The sequence below is a fragment of the Pseudopodoces humilis genome, chromosome 8, assembly GCF_049639895.1.
Source record: "Pseudopodoces humilis isolate 2021_Gansu_Grassland_sample_001 chromosome 8, ASM4963989v1, whole genome shotgun sequence".
NCBI lineage: Eukaryota > Metazoa > Chordata > Aves > Passeriformes > Paridae > Pseudopodoces > Pseudopodoces humilis.
The window spans coordinates 2021747-2044403 of NC_142207.1; the positions used below are offsets into that span (position 1 = coordinate 2021747).

Here is a 22657-nt window from a genome sequence, read left to right on the forward strand (position 1 = left end):
ACCTGGGGATAGAGAAATTTATTTTTTGTAGGATTTTATTTTTGGTTTTTAAGCCTCCAAGTGTTTTTCCATCACTGGAACTGGACCCCGGTGTGAACGGTGAGTGTGGAACTGAAGGATCCGTTTGGTTTTTGGGACTCCTGGAAACCTCGTGCTTGGAGCACTGGGTGTTTTTGGGGGAATCCTGGCCCTTGGAGGTGGAGCTGCTCGGTCAGAGGGGTGGGATGGGGTGGATGTGAATGCCTGGGATGAGATCCTGGCTGGTGTGAGCAGGAGCCTCCGCAGCCGCCAGCTCCCCGGACTTACCCTTCGGACGCGGCGCCGACGCCGTGGCCTTCCCGCAGCGCACAAACCATGGGCAGGCAGTGGGATTTGCAGGCTGAACTGGGAATTCTCTTGGCTCTCATGGATTTAACTCAACCTCACAGCTGTGGGTTGCTATTTTAATTCGACAGCGGTGCCCATGGCCCCGTTTAAGAGTGGGCATCCCATCGTGGCATGGAATAATCCGTCGGAAGACAAAGTCCCTGCCCCGAAGAGAACAGCACAGGAACTGTTTTTTCTGGTGATTTAATCATAATATTGACAACTTTATCAAAAATTACAAAACTGATATTAAAAAAATTCTCTAATTCTTAGTAAGACTAGAATGGGTTTTTTTAAAAAATAGAAAAGCACTTTTATGCTACGGCTCTTCTGGAATTCTCACATTACAACCCTACATAGCAAAATACAAACTGTAGCTAAGAAAGGTAATTCAGTCCTAAGGTAATTCAGTCCACCACGAGCCCTCTAATATCTCTAGACCATCAAACTCAGGGACTCCAAAAGGATATCACATGACTCATAAACCTTCTGCAAAGATGATTTCAGAAAGACCTTGGAATTTGAAGTTCCTCTTAACCCCTAAAACCTTAGACTGTGAGGATAACAGACCTGGGACATCAGAGGTGGGGTGGGTTGTTGTTTTTTTTTTCCTTTTTTTTTTAAATTATTTTTAAACTATGTGGATATTTATTCATATTTTTTTTTCTTTTTTTTTCTTTTTTTTTTTTTTTGCAGCTGATACCAGCCAGAAAGTTGAAAATACGAAGAAAATCCCATTGAAAGAAACGAAAATATTTTTGTTCCGTTTATGGCGTTCACACAACGCACCGTAAAAGAAAAGAGGAATATTTCCTTTAATTTGAACGTCATCTGAATGACTCAACCACATTGTCACCCACTTTAAGCAAAAGAAAGCATAATAAATAAATAAATAAATAGACAAGCATATGCAACACTTTACATCCTCAAGGAATCACGGCGTTCCCTAAAATCTACCGAGGTCCTGATCGGCGTCGTGGGCTCGCTGTACTCAGCCACTTTCGGGTGATTGTGCCATGTTAATGACAAATCCAGTGGTGATCCACTTTCCACAATGGAGTTTGGATTTTTTTTTTTTTTGTGGTTTTCAGGGTTTTTTTTGGGTTTTTTTTTAGGTTTTTTTTTTGTTTTTTTCTCCACCTTTTAAATATAGGAATTCTCTCTTAAATTAGAAAGTAGGCAAAAAGTATTTTTTTTTTTTTAAATTTTCATTTTTAAGTCTTCTATTAGAAAAAATAGAGATTTATTAAACAAAAAATAATAAGGTAGAAAGAAGGGTTGGGCCTCCATCAAAAAAGTAGATTATGCTTTAATGCAAAGAGAAAGAAATGGCTCTATGGGCAAAATTCAAGTATGAGTGACCAGTTTTTTAATCGTAAAGTCGGTGCAACATTTCTTAAAATGTTACAACACTGCATGACCTGTAATGCTCACAATATTTACATTAACTGCTTACATGAAACCATAAAAACTCTAAAAGAGAGAGAAAAAAAAAAAAAAATTCGGTATGGACTGAAACAAAACTACTCCTAGCACCCACATCAATGCCATTATTAACCGAGGAAATCAAGTGCACGAGAATACTTTACATAATCTTAGGGATGTAAAGTAAAACAGCGGGGAGGGAGCACAAACCTAAGGGCCAAGGGAGACACAAACTCAGCTCTGGGACACGAAGCGGAGGGAGAGGCAAAGGAAATCCCGAGGGAAAGGGGCTCCAGCGCTCGCCCACGCGCACGGATCGGGACGGGGAAGAGCCGAGGGCCACCGGGACACGGCGACGGAAAAACGGGAGCCCCCGGGAAGGGCTCGGTGCGGAGCACGGAGGAGACAGAGCCGCCCGGCAGGGGCAGCGAGAGGAGCCCCGAGGTAGCAACACCGGCCCCGGCACACCCGGGCAGCAGGAGAAGGAGCCACGATCCGCGGGATCCTCGGGATCCTCGGGATCCGCCGGGGTGCTGATCACTGCCAGTCCTTAGCCAGAGAGCGACGGGCTCGGGGAAAGGGAAATCTGAGGTAAGCGGTGGTCCCGGAGCCAGAGGTGGGAGGTAAAGCTCCACCCGGGACTGGGAATGGTGAGCTGGGAGTTCCCTCGGGAAGCCTCGCAGACAGAGGATGCCACGGCTTCCGTCACCATCGCCACCGGCCGTGTGAAAAAGAAAAATGAAATCAAATGGAAAGAATGTTGTGCTACACTTCCGTTCGTTAATTTTATAATGGCTCATAGCTTTAGACTTTTAAATCTGTAGTGTATTAATTTTTTTTTTTCTACATATGTTTCACATTTCTCACTTAATATAACATAAATAATTTGGTTAATAGATTTAACCTGCGCATTTCAGCCACATTAATATATATAAGAATCTGTTAATGGTATAAATAATTCTTTTTAAATAAAATAAATCTGATATGTTACATAATACTGATAAAAATTACTGTTGCTAATAGTTTTGTAAGCCACCCTTAACTTTTTTTTCTGCTTTAATACTGCGAGATGGATCCTGGGATTGCTTTTCCCGGACGCTGCGGAGCGTTGCCCTTTCATCCTACTGCCAAACCAAAGGTAATCAATAGCAATCAATCCTGATCACTCCTGAAAGCAGGGCCTCTGCCCCCTTCCGAGGAAACACCGTGTTAATGACGTTAGATAATTGAAGCTAATTAATCTAGGGGGTGGTTGGAGGGGCTCAACGTTACGGGGGTATCGACTCTTTAGTTCCTCAGGTGGCTATGAAACTCCTACAGAAATGGTTGACTAAAATAGTCCCTCTACTCTTTTTTTTGTTGTTTTGCCCTTTTTAATCAAATCTACAGCGTTCTACGTTCAAAGCTAAGTAAATAAAAACGCAACCAAGGGGTTGCAGCCTTTGAATTCTTAATCAGAGCTGTGATCCCACGTCCCGTTGGGAATCTGCGAGGCTGCGCTCTCCTAAAGGCCTGAACTGGAGAACAGCACTTCCAGGCAAGGTTCATTCCAAACAGACATAGCAATGAACACTCAGTGGCGTGAAGTGGATGTCATAATTAAGGTATTACATAATCATGCCTTCTCTCTGCTGTTAAATACAAAAACAGCATCTTTTACATTATCATATAAAAGCATTTAGGCTGTATTTTTATTTATCACTTTACACTGGTAGTCTCTTGTATGTGTACTCAATAGAAACCAAAGAATTTTGTACACTATTTTTTGTACAATAAAAGATAAAGTGTGCATTAGGTACGCTTGTACATGACAATATTGTACAATATTTACAGTTCAGATATCACCATGAAATTCTGTATTATCTATATACACAATGAAAATTTCTCAGAAACATTTGGACTATTTCTTATAATCACAATTTTTAGTATTATAGAAAAAAAAAAAAATCAGTAATCATCTGACATTGTTACTGCAACCTTTCAAGATTTCTGATTGGCTTATCCAGCACCCTCTATCCCTCCTAATCATCCAAAATCTGGTAGCACTGCTCCTCGTGGTGCCCTGCGATGGCAGCGAGCTGTCTCCTCAGAAATATTGACAGACCCACGTCTGGATCAATACCTACAGATAGACTCATGTGCACGTTCACTGTGATAAGGACTGGACCAGTAACAAAGACATTCAATGTTATCTAGAGATCTTCCTCCTCTTGAGTTTTGGAGGCTTCACTTGTCTGTCTCCCTGCGGGATTTGGTGGACCTAAAAATAAGTATATTCACAAGTTAGCAAAGGACAGTGGTCAGAGGCTCGAGGGGCTGTCAGGAACCAGCTCTTAGCATTTCACAGCTACACTCAATAAAGAGACTTCAACAACTTGGAGAAACTGGGAGGAAAAGGTTGATTCCATAACCTGTGCATCCCCAACCTTGGAGAGAGGCAGCAGCTGCAGTGGCTGGGAAACAACCACATCACCAGGGACTGAAACCCCCTAACCAGGGCCTGATCCCAAAGTGCAATAATGGCAAATTCAGTGACAAGCTTTCATACCTTGGAGTGACCAGAGTGATAAAATGTGGGAAAGATGCTGGTAACAGGGAAAATCGGAGCTCAGGGCTGTTATTAAGGAATGAGGGATGTTCAGGAAGCTCTCTGTGTTTAAAAGGAAACGTTCAATTCCAAGCTAATGCCGGATGGGTTTGAGAGCCAAAGTCTGGCATCGCTGGCTGCTCAGGGAGAACCAGTAGGAGAGAGGGGAGGAGGAGGAAGGCTGAGCTGGTGTGGAATTCCACCACCATCTGTCGGCAGCAGCTGCAGCTCCCAGCAGAGGAACCAGTCCCTCAGCAGCTCCCTGGGCTCCTTCCCGAGCTCTCCAGCCGCTGCCATTCCCTGCCTCCACTGGCTCCTGCCAGAATTCCCTCTTGGAGCTGATGATCCTGCTGCACATGTTTCCCGTTTCCCACTGGCTGGGGCTGAGCAGCAGGAGCTGCAAAAGCTGCAAGTCACTAAAAAGAGCTGCTGATTCCCTGGGAGTGCTTCTGGGAATGATAATCCTTATGGAAATCAGCCCTGATCCCAAATTCCGTGCCCATCTAATTAAAGGATCAATCCAGGCACTGCAGGCTCATCAGTTTGGGGGACAGAAGAAGCAGAGCAGCAAATCCAACCACAGCACTTCCCCTGAGCCACTTCTGCTGCTCCCAGTGCCCAGAGCAGGCAGCTTTTGGTATTCCTGGATTTATGGGTGGGAAAAGGTGGCAGCAGGATGAACCAGCCCAAACACCCATCCCAAATTTATTTGGTACAGACCAACAATCAACTCCTGCTTTCCTTGTCCTTCTGAAGGAGGGAAACACAACAACGTTGTTTTAAACCAAAGCTCAAATCTCAGTTTGTAAAATTAAATTTCAACTAAAGATTTGGTTGGGTTGTTACTTAAAAGCTACTGAATAACTTTTTAAATATTTCTTGTTGGGTCTGAAATCAACTCTAAGCCTCCAGTTCTTCAAATATATAAATAAATATAAATATATTTCCTTTTTTATACTCCAGATGCTCCCCAAAGTTGTTACTGTGACGTCCAAACCTGCACATCTTCAGTCCTGAACACTGAATATCAGCAAAAATCCCTTTTTTCCATGTGTTCAAACATTTTATAATTTATAATTTGAATAATTAATGACCAAATAGAAGATGTGGGAGGTTGCATGTGCTGTGATAAGATTTGTTTTTTATTTTTAGGTGGGCTGCAATGAAATTACAGCCACATTTTAGAAATAAAAATGAGGATATTTTGTAAACCAAACTCGTTATTGGAAAGATACTGGAGTTACACAGTAACATTGTAATTAGTGTGGAAAACCCACTCTTGGTTTCGTGATATTAGAAATACTCTTTTTCTCTTTAAAACTTACCTTTCACGACAATATCTTTTATTTCTCATGGGGAAAACTGAGTTTTCCAAGAGTTTTGCACTCAAAAGAAAGATGCTTTCAAATGTTGTTTCAATACTTTGCTACTCCAGCAGAGAAACAAATGAGGCAGATTTTGTGTCATCAGCCAGAGGAGCCCCATGGAACACGAGCAGAACTGGAACCCATCCAAGTCTTATCAGGCTGGATGTGTAAATCTCTTTTGTCAAAAGTAATAAAATTTGCAATGTACCTAAAACCCTACAACTTTCCCCATGTTTCAGAACCACCAGACATTTGCCAACAGTTTTTAATGCAGGGGAAATATTGAAAATTCCGCATTATTTCAGAATATAAAACCAGAATTCGTTAGAAATCCACCCAGACTGAGCCTCCCTCCAAAGGACACACATGCAGAAACATGGAAAAGGAGAATATTCCCAAGGAAAAGGAACTTACATTCCCAGACATTTTGTCTAGTTCACTCATGGCCTCGTGTATAGCAGCTTCTAAATGGTTATTTAGCTTTCCACTTCTAGGGAGAAAAGATGAAAGCCATCAGTAATTCTTAAGGACAGAAAGAAAACTTGAAAAAAATGAATAACAAACACACAAATTCTTTGGGAATGTTCTGACCCCCAGCTTGGGAGCACAGAGAGGAAGATCAGACCTGTAGGAACATTATGGAAAGTACAGGTTTGCGTTGGGATTACAGAAGAAAAGTTAAATTTCCTTCTAATTTCCAATAAACTGTATTCATTATCTCAGCTGTTCCCAGTTTTAGGCTGGAGTGGCAGCACCCCACAGGCTGAGGTAGAGGTGGGTGAAGGTTTCCTGCTTCCAACCCCAAATTACCCCTGGCACATTTCATTTCCCAGTGACAATTCCATGGAGTCCTTTTGTTCCTTAAGGACTTTTCCCCCTTGGACATGGTGACAGGTCCTGCTCTGGAGATGAGGAAATGGGAGAAGAAGCAGATGGAGGATGAGGAGGATCCTGTCTGTCATGAGGGAAGGTGATGGCACACACAGGTAGGGAAGCACCTTCTCCCCTGCTGGGACCAGGCCTGTCCCTCACAGAGACACTTCCCATAAAAACCCTTTCCTTTTAATCCCAGAATGGGTTGGGTTGGAAGGGTTAAAGCCCATCCAGTGCCACCCCTGCCATGGCAGGGACACCTCCCACCACCCCAGGCTGCTCCAAGCCCTGTCCAGCCTGGCCTTGGACACTTCCAGGGATCCAGGGGCAGCCCCAGTTCCTCTGGGCAGCTGTGCCAGGGCCTGCCCACCCTCCCAGGGAAGGATTCCTGCCCAACATCCAATTTAAATCAACCCTGGAAGTTGGGAAGGCAGTGGAAGCTTCACCAATCCAACCCTGCCCATGGCAGGTGTCCAACAGGAGGGACAGCAGAGATAACCTGAAATAACTGAGCAGGACTGGTGGGGATGGGTGGCACATTCCTGACTAAAGGGAAATTTGGGAAACAGCCAGAGGAGCAGGAAAGAGCAGGAGAAGGAGCCACTGGGATTGGGGATGACCCTGGAAGATGCTCTGTGTGCAGCAGGAGTGAGAGCAGGGATAACTGCACAGCTGGAGAGCTGAGATGGAACTGAGACACAAAGAATTCATGGAGTTATGGAATGTGAACGTCATTTCAAGGATTTGGATACCAATCCTGCTCTGCTGAAGCAACTCTGGGCCTCTGTGATGAGGACAGCAATTATATTTAACACCTAATGTTTAAAAAACCTGGATAAAAATCCAATAGTACATCACAAATCAGAAAGAAAATGAACTTTGCCAGATAAATCTACAGCAGGACATGGGGAAACCAGGAAATATCTACCAAAGAATTTCAACTTTGAAATAAGTTGAAATATGGAGAAAAAAACACCGTAAGGGCTGTAAAGCAGCAGTTTATGTCAACTTTAACCACTTTAAATCTACTCCTGCTGTCCTTGAGTCACTGATTTCACTTCAGGGACACGAATAAATAACTGGGAAGTCACCAAAAGCCCTTCTGTGTTCCCTTAAAATCCAGGAGGGTATTTTGAGGATGATGTTGGAAAAAACAGCCACCACCACCGTCTCATTGGTACAAAAATTCCTTCTCTTTGGCCCCATGGGACACAGAAATAAAAACAAAGCTCACCCCTTAAAAGGAGGGGTAGAGAGGGAATTATTTAATCCCTTTCAGCCTGTGGTTGTTCAGAGATGAGTTTAAAATCTCATAGATTTAAGAATGTATTTTCCCTATGACAGTGAACAAGCACCATCACAGAACAAACCCAATCACAGCACAATTCCTACTCTGCCATCCTTTTGAAAATGTCCAGAGAGGTTTTTTTCCCTCCTCAGAATTCAGTAATTTTCCTCTTTTTGCCCATCCTGATGCTTCATGTCCCAATATTTGCTGTTTCACCGTTTTTCTCTGCTGGTTTGTCACTAAAAGGTGAAGGCTGGATAAACCCGAGCAGCTGACACAGGAGTGACCCAGAGCTCAGCCACAAATCCTGCAACACTTCTCAGCAGTGGGAATTCCTCAGAATAAACCTGTGCTCAGCTGCCACGGGGAGCAGGTCAGGGCTGGTTAAAAACTCTGCTTTGGTCAGGATACTTTGGACAGAATGACTTTTTTGCTGTAGCTCAGGAATCCTCCAGGAGCTCCCAGGGATATTTCACAGAGATGCGCTCAAAAAGCATCAGGCTCCAGAACCAACAGGAGGAATTCCAAGGAATGGATCCCTCAGTTTGAGCTGCCCCAAAACGGCAGCAGAGCATGGGAAGGATTGGAATTGTGTGGGGAAGCAGGATGGACTCACTTCCTGTTCCTTTTCCTGGCGCGGCTGAACGCCTCCAGCCCCTCCGTTAGTGTCTTCAGCTTCTCCGGCTCCACCTGGGGAAGGGATGGACACCAAACCTCATTACCCAGAGCAGCAAATCCCCTTTCCTGCTCTGCCAGCCTGGCAATCCCCCTCCAGCAGGGCAGGAACAGCACCTGGAGCTCCCCACCCCTCCCACATTCATCCATTGGTGGGATTTCTCAGCAAAAGAAACGCAAATCGGGGACATTTGTGGCAACAAAACCGAGAAGAATCTTTTAAGGACCTTTCTTGGCAGTGCTGGTGAAGTCCCTCACTCTGCACTGACTTTCCCAAAGGGATTTTACCCCTGGAATTCTCAGTGCCTGGGACTGATGATCCCATTTTTACCTTCTCGTCACCATCAGTTCCTGGGTGAGGAATTCCAGGTCTCTGTTCAACTCATGGCACAGCCAAATTCATTCCCATTCCACAAGGAAATCCTGATTTGCCTACTGAATCCAGGAATCTTCACTGGAGCTTCATCCAGCTTATTTATTAGTCTTTAAATCAGTTAATTATTTTTTATTTTTCTTTAGCGATCAGGGATGAATTTAGGCATGTGCTCCAGAGAACTGAGAATTTAAATCCTGAATAAATTTAAGCAATTTCAACCACTGTGTGGGCACCAGTTAGTCCCAGTGTAAACAATACCAGCAGAAAATTAATTCTAACATCTCTGTAATTTCATCATTTGCATCTCAAAACATGAGGCCACTTCACTCTACTGTTTTGATTTGGCTCAGGCATTCCCTGCTGGTAAAAACAACAAAATCAGATATTTAGAACACATCAACCTAAAGGAAAGAAATGGTTCAATTCCTCTTTCTTTGTTACATCTTACTTGACACTTTAAATACAAATTTATTGAGTGTGTGCCTATACACAACCTGGAAATGAAGTGGGAATGCAAATTCCCTCCAAATTCAGCCTTCCAATTCCTAAATAATTTATATTCACCACAGATCTGATGTGTGGACACAACAAGGTGGTGGTAATGAGTGAGCAGCTGCCAAAGTCTCTCAAAATAAGGCCCAAAATTACACATTTAGACCAAATTTCAATGTCTTGATGTCACACCTGAGCTAAAGAAATTGGGAATGTGCTGATCCAGGCACTTCCAGGAGTCATTAATGTAGAAATATGCACTTGGGGAGCTGAGATTTCAATTTTCATGAAATAAATTCAATTATGCCTCAAATTGTAGCATTTTTCCCTTACAGCTTGCTCATTTTTGATGCAAATGCTTCCAGTAATCCCTCCTCTCACAAGATTTTGGAAGAACACAAATTCAGAAGAAATGGAGAACCTGGGGAGCTTTTCTAAGGACAAACATGAGAAAAAAAGGAATTATCCCTATCCATGACAGAAATGTAAATCTAAGGAACAAACTGCCATGAGAGAAATTGCAAAGTTCAATGTAAATAATATTATCAAGAATTAATATCATGCTTGGGAAACAAAGGATCTCTCAAAGTAATCTTCACTGTTGGAATTTTGTGATGGTTATACATAAAAAAAACATTTGGGTTTTTTGGGAAATATCAACTTGCTACAAAACAGGGTATGGAAAACAACTCCAACAGAAATAACAATTAATAATCATCAATATCAACCAGGCCAGTGAACACCAAATCACACACAGAGCTGGGAGCAATCCTCCCTGTTTTACCTGCAGAACCAGAAAAGCCCAGTTTAACCATCCCAGTTTAACCATCCCAGTTTAACCAGCCCAGTTTAACCATCCCAGTTTAACCAGCCCAGTTTAACCATCCCAGTTTAACCAACCAAGTTTAACCATCCCAGTTTAACCAACCAAGTTTAACCAGTCCAGTTTAACCAACCCAGTTTAACCCCTGAAAAGTTACATTGAGAGCAGGATTTGCCCTGTTAGAATTCACCATGAAAAGCTCCCACAAAATCTTTGATTGCTCTGGTCCTGTTTAGGTGATGAACAATAATTAAGGTGGGTAATAATCAAATAAATTGCTTAATGAGATACAACTCCTCTGGTTTGGAGGCTTGCTCCTTTTCTTCCCAGAAATTTCTCCTGCACTTCCTTGGGCCCCTCTAATTTCCAGTAGCCAAAAACCAAGGAAAGGAAGAGCAATATTCCTCTTTTTCCTGTCTGGATCCTCCAAACAGATCCATTATTCCATTAAATACCTGAATGACCAAAGTCATTTGAATGGAAACAAAAATCAAATAATAAACAATCAAAAGACCAGAGAATGTACAAATCCCAACAGCAAATCAATACAACACAGGAGGGTCACATTTGGTTACACAAAGACTTTAAAAGATGTTTTCAGGAAGCTCCAAAGAAAAAGGAATTTTCCCAAGTGCTGTAGGTCACTCCCACCACGGATGGTGCAGAATTCCTGAAGAACATTTGGTTTTTGAGGTTATTTCTTTGTGGCTTTCAAGGCTGTTTCTTTGTGGCTTTCCAAGTGATTTCTTCTGGTTTGATGTGGGTTTTTCCCTGTGTATCCCACCTTCCACCCTCAGCTCCTGCCCTTTGGAATGGCTGTCACTCTGCACTTCTTGATGAAGAAATTAAACACATTTATTTCATTTTTTAATTGAAAATGATTAATTAAAGGTGGCCTGATGGCAGAGGTGATCCACGACGTGCGAATTCCTCACGGAGAGCTTGGAGTGGTCTCCACCTTGCTGTGAGCATTCCAAGGATCTGCTTCCCTGGTTTTTATGCTTCAGTATCCAATAAAATTTGTGCCACTGGATTTAACATCCCCCAGTTCCCACACAAAGCACAGAAACCCCAGCACAGCAAAGGAGGTTTGCACAAAACCAACAGCACATTCTGCACTCCACAGATTAGGGAGGAAATGTGAAATTGCTCAGGAATGAGGTAAGAAAATTCCCCTCTTTACAGAAATTCTAAAATATAAACCCTTCAATTCTATTAAACATTCACAGAGATTTGGACACAGAGATTCTGAAGTTAATCCCTAAAAGCACACTGGGAATGGGAATGTTGTTCCTGACTCACACAGACAGGGATATTGAACATGGAATTCTTCATGAAGAATTCATGAATTCATTTTGTTGCATCCTTAAAAGTTTGGGATCTTCTCCTGTGCTTCCACTTCCTGACTTGTAACTTGGGGATCTGAGCTTCCCAAGGCTCTAAAACACTGTCCTGGTTTGGGCTGGGATGGATTAAACCATGGAAAGCTCTGGAATATTCAGCACTCTCACCTGCCAAGGGAGACTGGAGTTCCGCTCGGGGGGTGAAACCACAGCGGCTCCACAGCATCCAGGATTTACAGCTCCAGTGGAGAGGGACTGGAAGATTCCCAGAGCAGCTGGGGCTGCCCCTGGATCCCTGGAAATGTCCCAGGCCAGGCTGGACATTGGGACTTGGAGCAGGCTGGGACAATGGGAGGTGTCCCTGCCATGGCAGGGGTGGGATGGGATGAGTTTCTTGTCCCTTCTCTCCTCTGGGTATCTGCTCTTGGCTGAATTTTGGGGAACACTTTGGTCCAAACCACTCTCCTCAGTTCTAAGTGATTTGATTTCTTTGTGTCACTGACATATTCCTATTTCCTTAAATCTCCCCTTTCTGCTTACACATTTCTTAAATTTGCATTTTGTAAAATGGCACGCAAAAATATGTACAGGTGAAAGATGTGAAGCATTTTTTAAGAACTACAAAGATAAAATGTTACACAAGCAGTGGAGACCAGATTTGGGAATATTTTTCATAATAAAATAACCAATAACTCCTTGATAACCACATTTCCTGTCTATTCCCCAACAAGCACATGATTTGTTGACACAAAGAAAGAATTTTAGTATGAAAGAGCAAATCAGAACACTTTCCTTATAACTAAATGATCAAAACCTCATGTGTGTGCATTTCCTGTGAGAAGTGTGTGTCAATCAGCAAGATTTTGCTCATTAAGGATTCCTCAATCTGATTAGGCCACTTCTCCTTTTTGCAGTTTCAACACTTTCAGGTATTTCCGTATCAGATGCTTTGGACACAGCCAGGAATTTGTCTGAACACACCACGGAAGTGAGAACCATTTTTTTGTTAACACCAAAAAAATCATTTAGCAGAGCCCAAATCCAACCTGTCTGAAATGAAGGGGAAATTCAGCTCTAGAAGCTACAGCTATGAAAAAAACCCCATTTGTGCTGCTAAAAGAAGAGACAAAATAAAGAAGACAAAATTTTGATTTGTGTGCTGGTGGGGAGAGAGAGAGAGAGAGAGAGAGAGAGAGAGAGAGAGAGATGTGCATAGAGATATAAATATACCTTCCCCTCCTCAGCGTTCTGTTGACATGAATTGTGAACCTCTTCTTCTCTGCCAAGTTTGCCAGGCCAGGAAGTCAGTCCTTTGATCTGGCCCCAGACCAAGTCGCCCACGTTAAACGTCCTCGGCCTGTAGTGGATGAGCTCGTGGGACGAGGGCGACTCGGGGTTCCGCAGGTCCTCCTCGCTGCTGATGCTCTTAGCATCCGAGGGGCTGGGCACGCACCCGTTAATGCTTTTGGCATTAAAATCTCCATTGTAATGGATGTAGTCTTTCACTAAGGAACTCTCCAAGCTATTGGAGGAACTGGGAGATTGCTCTTCCAGGATCAGGTCTTGTTTGGAAGTGTTGAGCAACTCCCCGAAGCCCCTGTTGGGCTGCGGGCGGTTCCCATTGATGTGTGCACATCGTTCCACAGTGTTCTCCAGTCTTTCCTTGAAACTCATCATAGTTCTTTTGTAATTGTTATACCTGAAATTCTCCTCCAGCATTTTCTCGCTCTGACAGTTCCGCTGTGCCAGCAGGGCCTGGTGCTGCTCCCCCTGCAGCAGCGGCAGCGTGGAGACGTTGTTGGGCCTCTCGTGGCACGGGCTGCTGTGGATATGGGCGGAGTGCTCCAGGAACTCCTCACATTTCCACCTGTTGATCTCCCCCCCGGGGCTCTGCTCCCCTTCCCACTGCTTTTTGGGCGTGTTACAAGTGGCTGATTTGTAATACTCGTAGCCATCCCCCTCAGCGGCGTTCTTGCCGTGCTCCGAGCTCTTGGGGACCCGCGCGCCGCGGGCGTTGCGGCCGCGCCCCTCGTGCTCGGCGCCGCGGCCGTGGATGACGGCGCTGACGGCGCTGGAGAGGTTCAGGGGGTCCCCGATGGAGGCTGTGAAGGCACTCATGGCACTCAGGGCGGGGATGGGGCTCGGCTGCGTGGAGCTGGAGCCGGCTGTGGTGATCACCACCGGCACCCCCTTGCTGGCGGCGTCCACCACCGCCTTGTAGATGGCGTCCACCGAGGCGTCGCCCGCGGCCGCGGCAGCGTTGGGGTTGTCCTTGGCCTGCTGGCCCAGGGATGGGTCAGGTCTCTGCTGCAGGTCACAGGGGGGCTCCTGGAAGGGAGGAAGGAGAGTGTTGGAGCTCTCGGGAACTGGCGCCATTCCCATCTGGGTGATCATTCTTTTGTTGAGGACGGCGGCGTCTTCCTGCATCCTCACCTGGGGAAAGGAGAGGAGAGGATGGGAATTGCTGCTCTAACTCAAGTTGGATTTCAGCAGATAAACTCTGTGGTCATTCATGACAGCACGTTTCTTTTTGTTATATACCAGGTATGAATTTTCATGCTGAACAAAGTGGAGAGAGAATTAAAAGCCTGATTTAGAGGAAACCCAAACCACTGTCTCAGACTCTGTATCAGCAGGCTCCTGTTTCCTCTCAAGTCCTAAACAAGTTCCCCAAGGTCAGTATTTCTGATACAGAGACACAGGATGGCGTGGGTGGGAAGGGACCTCAAAGTCCACCCAGTGCCACCCCCTGCCGTGGCAGGGTTGCCTTCCACTCTCCCGGGCTGCTCCAAGCCCCATCCAGCCTGGCCTTGGACATTCCCAGAGATCCAGGAGCAGCCACAGCTTCTCTGGGCACCCTGTGCCAGGGCCTCACCGCCCTCACAGGGAAGAATTCCTCCCCAATATCCTGCCTGAATTTCCCCTCTGGCAGTTTGAACCCATCCCTCATGCAATCCCTCCTGGTCCTGTCTCTGCAGTCCCTCTCCAGCCTCCCTGCAGCTCCTCCAGACACTGGAGGATGCCACAAGGGAGCCTTCTCTTCTCCAGGCTTCTCCAGCTGAGCTGATCTAACCCAGCCTCCTGCTGGAGCCCAGGATCACATCCAGGTGGGGTCTGCGCAGCTCCAGAGGAGGAGAGACCTCAACTCCACAACCTCTGAGTTCTGCTCTCAACAATTCCCTTTCTTCCCTTCCCAGACCCCACCATTGCTTCTGTCCTTGTGTGCTCCTCAGTGAATTCCTGAATCCATCACTGTGCTTGTGGAATCTGTGCACCAATTCCTGTTTTCCCCTTTGCTGTGTGCCTTTCCCATGGGATCTCACGGACTCCAGTCCCCAGTATCCCACATCCCTGTGCTCTCAGCCAGGCCCTGCCTCAGCTAACTGGCACCTCCAGATCCAACCACCTGAGCTTTTCCTATTCCTTGTCACACCCACAGCCAGGGAACACGATGTCAACAAGAGCACTCCAACAAAAACTGTAAAAAACACAGGGAAAATATTCCAAAAGCCCTTTAACAACTGACTGTGGCTGTTTCTATAACTGGGAATACAACACAAAAAAATACTGGGCTAAAGTGACCAAAATTCCTACAAGAGAGGGAACAGGCAGAGATTTTCCAGGGAAGCTTCTCCACATCTCCTTTTTCCTCCTGGAAGGGTGAAAGCTCTGCCTGGCCCCCTCTGCACTCCTCTCCTCACACCTGCACTTCTGCAGCGATACTGAGGAACAACAAATCCCTTCCTGCACCCTGGGTTTGTCACTATTTTTGCTCTGTTGATACCCAACCTGTATGAGGAATAATTGTGTTATCTGGAGAACAGGGAAGTCTCATTTTTTCCCAGGTTGCCATTGTTTATTCACTCCAATCCCTGTTTTCCCAGGCTGCACAGTCCCCATCACAGCTCTTCCATCCCATTTCAGTGGGAATACGAGAGGACTGGTGCTTATAACAACTTATTAAGTTTCTAATTACTGCAAAGTGCTATCAGTATTTATTTCTCACTGCTGAATAATCAGAATAAGCTAAATGAGAATTTAGGATCATTTCTGTGGGATGGAAAAGAGTTTTGTTAACACTCTATAGCGATTGTCAGCATATAGAGGAACTTTTTTTCAACATATTCAGTATAATTCTTTCCAAAGCACCTAAACCCAGTTCCTAAGGAGAAAAGGATAAAATTTCAATAACAAATGTTCCTGGTTTTCAAAATCCATCAGCTACTGAAAGAATGTATTGTATACAGTATACATGTAATTACAGAAATTAAATTGTCTTAATCAGCAAAGAAACCCCAGACTCTGGAGGATGGAATTTTACCTCCTGAGAGCTGCACACTTGCTTGAATATTGATTGAATTTTTTTTTTCTACCTGGAAATTCTGGAACAGACACGCCATGGGGTTTGGGTTGTTGGCTGGGCCAGGAATTTGGGGCTGGCCTTGAAAGCCCTGCACGTTCTGGTAGCCCTGGAGAAGGTGCTGCTGCTGCTGCTGCTGCTGCTGCTGCTGCTGATTTGAAGGAAACATCTGATTGTTGTTGAGGAGTGACTGGAGATGGCTGAGCTGATGGTTGTTCAGAGTAGTGTTCAGAGATGACATTTCCCCTGCAAGGCAAGCACAGGCAAACACCACTCAGCAATCCCCTGCCAATCTCACTGACTGCCAAGGAAACTCTGGAAAACAACCCTGCTCCCCTCCATCCTCTTAGGAATGGGGCTCTTCTGCTCCTCATTTCTCCACTCTCGGGTGTTTCGTGTGGCCTCTCCTGACAGGATACCTGGAACAGCCAGGGATGGAGGCAGGAGGAGCTTCTGTGGAATTCCAGGCCTTGGAATCTCAAACAGTGCTGGGGTGGTGAGGAGGGGAGAGAGAGGAAGAGACAATCATTTCAACTCCAAACAAGACGAGTTTTCCACCAACTGTGAAGGAGAAAAGGCTTTTTGGCTCAGCCACGTCACACAACATTCTGAACAACTCTTTTTTTACATTCTAGAGTAAAAGTTGAATTAAGGTTTTTCTATTACAGAAAAATTTCACTTTACATAAATGTTTTAGCTTTTAAAATAAATAAATCCACTGTCAAACCTGACTTTATGAAATAATAAAGCTTAAAATACATCAATTTTCTAGTCTGTTTCTTTTTTAAAATTAAAATCTTGTGTTTTCCTTAAAATTTCCATTTGAGAAGTCACTGTTAGATATATTTTGTGTGGAAAATGCCAAGTAGGTGGAGTTCACTGTAGTCATTTAGGTGGGGATGAGCTATTATTTAATTCCCTTATTATTTAATTATTATTTAATTCCCTCCATGAGTAGATTACAAGCAGAGGAATACCTACTCTATTATATGATTTTGGTAAAAATAACTGAAAAATCATCAAGAGGGAAAAACTTTGTATTTAAGGGGTTTTTCATCATTTTTTTTGGGATATTTTGGCTGTTTGACATTTCCAGCACAGCTATTCCCACTAACCCTGTGCTGCCACAGGCACTCACAGATGACCCAGGGATGCCCCTGAGCTGCTACTCCTTGAACAATGAAATAAATCCAATTGCTCACACAATTTTCAGGTGGATTTAGTACGCCTAGGTGGCAGAATTAATAATTTCCAAGCTCAATCCTAAACATTAAGGAATAAAAGTAGAAAGTGATTTGAATTTCTTACAAGAACAATTACATTTCCTCAACAAACAAGCCGCAACAACAACACAAAGAAAAAAAAGAAAAAGCGGAATTTTTACAGATTAAAAACCCAAATCTGAAATCCTCCCTCCTCGAACGTGCTCGTGTTTGATTTTTCCCAACAGCTGCACTTACCAAGCAGGCCCGTCCCCAGGAGAGGGTTCAGGAGCTGCGGCACCACGGAGTTGTTGCTGAGCTTGGCGGGCCCCGGCGCGCTCCCGGCAGCGCTGGAGATGTTCAGGAGGGTTTCTGCCATGGACACCACGGCCGTGCCCCCGGCCAGCGCCGACACCGACAGCGCGGCCACCGCCGACGACGTGGTGCTGGTGGTGGTGGTGGCCTGCGAGGACGTGGCTATGGCCACCTCGGGGTGGCTGCCCGAGCTCAGGACGCCCCCCACCAGCTGCGGGTTCAGGGCCATGAGCGCAGAGGCCCCGGAGGCAGCGGGCAGCAGCAGAGGGCTGGGAGCGGGCTCGGTGCCTGGGAAGCCGGGGATGGGGTTGGACAGGAGGTTCTCCACCCTGCTGCCGTCGGGCAGGGGCTCGGGGGGCGCGGGGGTGCTCTGCTGCTGCAGCAGGTCAGAGATGGTCACGTTGAAGGATGGCACGGGGAGCATGGCAGCTGCCTGGGCCTGGTTCTGGAGCAGGGCTGCCAGCAGCTGGAAGTGCACGGGCTGCAGAACCTGCCCGTCCACGTCGCCGGACAGGAACGCTAAAGCGGCGCTGACATTCGGGTTCAGAAAACCTAAAGGGTTGAGGTTGACCTCAGACTTGCCTTCTCCTGCTGAAGGCTGGAGGATGTTTAGGAGATTCTGGTTTAGGAGATGTTGCTGATTCACCGGCAGAGAGAGAGGCAGGGAGTTGAGGAGGTTTTGATTCAGAGGATGTGGCAGATTGTTGTTTGAAGAGCTGTTCTGCGGGAAGTGGAGCGAGTGTTCGTGGCCAGCGAAGGGGAACTCGCCCCCCATGGGCAGCTGGCCCTGCTGCAGAGGGGTCCCAGCTGCAGTGGTGACAATGACACCGTCCTGGAGCACAGACGTGGTCTTGGTGATGGCAGCTTGGCTGGTGCCAGCGATGGCTATCGAGGACGACGGGCCCAAACCCCCTGGAATGGGAAAGGCAGGAATATTAACAGAGATATTAACAGAATATTCACAGTGTGCTGCCTGCTGGGAAACACCTCCAGGGCACACAGAACCACCCAGCACCACGAAAAGGAGCTGGGGAATCCAGACTGGAATGCTTGAAAAACAGGAATGGATCTGCCATGAGATGCTGCAGATGCTCTGCCACACCCCATTGGTATTGTGCACTTGTACTTCCCTTGTTCTTGGAGAGGGGTTATAGCAGCATTTAATTCACATTTAATCACAAATTTTCAACAGCATAAACCCAAAACCAACCATGACTTAATAAAGTCATGGACCAGGCTGGAATGAACGACCAGGAAGAAGGATCACAGGAATGATGTTGGGTGAAAGACTCAGTCCAAGATCCACTTCCAGTTCTAATTCATTCACGGGGTTTTGGATTTTAGATTATTATCTAAGGCATTGTTTTAGAGTCCTGAATGGAAAAAAAATACATGGTATGATGAGACTGTCCCAGGTCAGGAGGAATTCACAATGTGTAAAGGAAAAATTGGGGTGGTCTAAAATCCATCACTTGGGAGGAAGAGAAAGGGCAACTGGGTGAATTTACCATGAGAAGGCTACAAAGAAAGAGAAGAAATGTTTATTTGGGTATCTTTATACCCCTTTAGCAAAGCTGAAATATAAATGATTATTATTTTTTTACTTAAGGCAGTTTTGAATTGACAGTGGTCACTCACACAGCTCTTAGGATGAGGGACTGAAAGGCATCAATGATCACAAATACCAATTCCCATTTTTCTGAACAAATACTCTTTAAAGAGGGATTTGATAAGAACTGAGCCAAACCATTACATCAGGTTTAACCAAAATGACATTTTTAAAGTGCTGTAATGTTGTGACAACGCCAAAAGGTACAAAATGAGCACAGGACACTTTGCACTGCCCTGAACTCAAGAGAACAAATCTCACCCCTCTCTCTCAGTGCCACTGTCACGTTTCACAGCAGAAATTAAATAATAAGGGAACCAAAGGTGAGGTGAGAGCAAAGTGCAATTGCAGAGCAGAGGAAATCCTGCTCTGGGTGAGTGGCTCAAAAACCTTCTTGTCCACAAGAAACAAATTTCATTTATTTGTTTTTAGATATAAAATCAGTATTTGGAACTAATGCCGCAAGGATTTAAAAATGATGAAAAGTCCCAAAGAGCAACCTGCAAATTTAAGAAATTCCCAATGGAAGAATCAGCTGTACCATTCCCCCTTGGACGTGTTAAGGAACACATGGAGAGATTTTTATTTCAGGCATGAGGAAATTATTCTAGAGAAATCTCCTGAATATCAAATTGACTTTGGGTATTTTCCAGTGGACCTCATCTCTGTTTGCAATTTATTCCTGCTCCTGTTTTCCATTCTGCCCAGGTAAATGGCCCCATGGAAGAGGATCTGGGAGGTTCTGGATGAGAAATACAAAGGAGTTGAACACCAAAAGGGAATCTTGACTCTAATTCCCAGTCCCACAAAAATGTAGAATTTTGGATCCAGGGAACCCAAGCATGTGTGAGCTCAGTAAACAACAGTCCTTAATAATCAGAATGAAAAAAGATGAAGGAATCAGACTAAAAACCATAAAATCCCAGGCCAACCCCAGCTCCTGCAGCCACAGACTCTGCCAAAGGCCCTTGTGCCACTTGTTGAGAAAAATGAACTCTTTGCAATGTGAAAAAAAGTGAAAAGAAAAAAGTGAAAAGTGAAAAGAAGAAATACCCAGAATGCAGAAAATGCACATCTGATGTTGTCTTAGAGGGCCAAAGGAATGTTTTGGGAGCAAATAAATAGCATTTAAATTTCTAAAGTTATTACTGATTGTATTTATAATCATCTTTAACTCTATTTTCTTTTCAGAGCAGGTTCATTTTCCTGTGTGGATTTTAGCTGTGTTGTTTTTTTAAAGCATTGCTCGACAGGTGTTCTTAAGCAAGGACAATAAAATAAATGGGTATGATGGAATCAGTTTGTGTTCAAGAAGATTCACTTAAAATAAAGAAATCAGAGTGGAAGATATTTGTCATTAATATCTCAGAACTGTTCTTCCTAACCACAGATGTGTTTTCCAAAAGGATTGCACTTAAAGTGGATTAATTAGAAAAGAATATTTCAAGTGCTATTTTGCAACTCTTTTTCCCTGTGAGAAACTCTCCATTACACATCCCAGGATTTAAACAGTCTCAAAAAACACAGTGCTGGAAATTGTGGGGAAAAAATAGTCACTAAAACAGGTGTGTGAAGCACTGGGAAAAGTGAAAATGCACAACTTGCTCATTAGCCATTGACACCTGAAACACTTTTTAGAACAGGGCACAAATAAACTGCATAAATTTCATTTTTTCAGTTCTTGCTTTTCAGAGAATCCCAGACTGGTTTGGGTTGGAAGGGACCTAAAATTCATCCATCCCACCCCTGCCATGGCAGGGACACCTCCCACTGCCCCAGGTGCTCCAACCTGGCCTTGGACACTCCCAGAGATCCAGGGGCAGCCACAGCTGCTCTGGGAATTCCATCCCAGCCAGGAATTCCTTCCCCAAATCCCCCCCATCCCTGCCCTCTGCCAGTGGGAAGCCATTCCCTGTGTCCTGTCCCTCCAGGTCCTTGTAAATCATCTCTGCACATCCCCTAAAACCACAGCCAGCTTTGTTTACACTGGATATTTTCCTGGCTGCTTTTCTAATTTCGAACCGTTCAAGCCTTGGAAACCCTTGTTGGCATCTCCTGTTTCTCTCCTTGGTCATTCAAGGAACTCCTCACTCAACTCTCACCATCTCCATCCTCTCTGAGGCAGAAGAAATCTGCAGGATCCTCCCCAAAACCCCAGTGTCAGTGGAGAGAGCTGACCCTGAGATCAGGAGGGTGTGAGAAGATCACTCTGAGATTTTAATTACTACCACAGCTCCAAGGGGTTGTGGCACCTCGGCCACCACGGGGTCACCCAGCCACGCCCGAGGTCTCCCGGAGCTGCTGCCACACCGGGGTGAAATTGGAATTAATTGCAAATTAGAGATAAAACCTCCGAGCTTGCGTTAGAGGGGAGATTGTTCAATTAATGATTTCCAGAGCCTTCACTTCCCAGTGAAATTGCTGAAGGAAAACACAACCTCAGAGTCCTTTTCACGATCCCAGACAATGAGTTCTCGCTGTAACTCCCTATTCCATCCCTTACCTGCACACTTGGAACCAGGAATTACACATTTTGACCATTACATTCCCCCTTTTCTTTCTGAAATGGAAAACATTTAAGATCTTTATCTGATATCTCCTTTATTACACTGCTTCCAGTTCCAAAGAAACCATAATTCAGCAGTTAAGCACAAACTGCTGTTGCTCGCTCTCCTTATCGAGATCCTGCAGTGCCCTGAGACAGCACAGAAATCACCCAAAATGGGCCAATAAATAAAATATCCCCATCAGAACCAGTTCAAATCCTCAACTGCCCTTGTGTGCAGCACTCTGTGCCCATGGAATGTGCTCTGCTGGGAAATATTCACCTGCCTGCCTGGAATTCCTGTGCACCCCATGATCACAGGGGTTTTTTTTTTTTCATTTACAACAAAGCTGAAATCTTGGCCCCTAAAATTTTGGGGGAAGGGCAAAAACCTCTCTATTTACAGGACAACAGAAGTCCATAAAATTAGGCTTTTTAAAATTTAAAAAAAAACCTAGGCTTTTTTAAAATTTAATTTTTAGAATTTAATACCTGTCTGAATTTTGGTCTTGGCTCATCTCCTGTGATTTCTGCGCTTTCCCAGCACTGCTGGGTTGAAAATGACTTGGAGGGAAGTGTTGTGATGTGCTCAGCTGCCAGCAGAAAGCAGAGCAGTGCTTGAGTAGAAAACTGTCAGGACAACAGCACACGAGTGCAGGAGCAGGAATTTGGGATTTTCCCACTCAGCTCTCGTCTCTCCCCACCCGCAGCTGTGGCAGATGCATTGCAAATGAAGGAAAACTGCGAATTTGGGAAGCTAAAAATTCAATAAAAAGCATTATTTCTTCCAGTAATCCCCACTCCTCCCTCTAGCAAGAGCTGGAGCTGCCCACCGGTTCCATTTTCAGATGGTAAGAGCTAAAAATGTGTGGGAAATCCCATAGAATTAATTCAGTTTTTCTCCATAATAATATCTTTAATAAGACTCATCTTTCTACATTAATTTGCTATTATTTTTTACAAACTCCCTGGCTTTTATCAATATAAAATCCTAGAAAATTGCATGGCAGT

The 22657-nt window shown here is 44.8% G+C and overlaps 1 protein-coding gene across 6 annotated transcripts in view; it reads right to left on the reverse strand.

The window, feature by feature from the left end:
- Window positions 1-575: 575 nt before the first annotated feature.
- MBD5 (methyl-CpG binding domain protein 5) overlaps window positions 576-22657 on the reverse strand; it is a 110032-nt gene continuing 87950 nt past the window's right edge. For all 6 annotated transcript variants that reach the window (XM_088058849.1, XM_014249518.2, XM_014249517.2 and 3 more), the window contains 6 exons: window positions 17436-18404; window positions 15989-16221; window positions 12846-14048; window positions 8523-8596; window positions 6160-6235; window positions 576-4051 (listed from right to left, as the gene is read on the reverse strand). In XM_088058849.1, coding sequence (XP_087914975.1) covers window positions 3980-4051; window positions 6160-6235; window positions 8523-8596; window positions 12846-14048; window positions 15989-16221; window positions 17436-18404 — 2627 coding nt within the window. In that variant the 3' untranslated portion in view covers window positions 576-3979. The remainder of the gene's footprint in view (window positions 4052-6159; window positions 6236-8522; window positions 8597-12845; window positions 14049-15988; window positions 16222-17435; window positions 18405-22657) is intronic.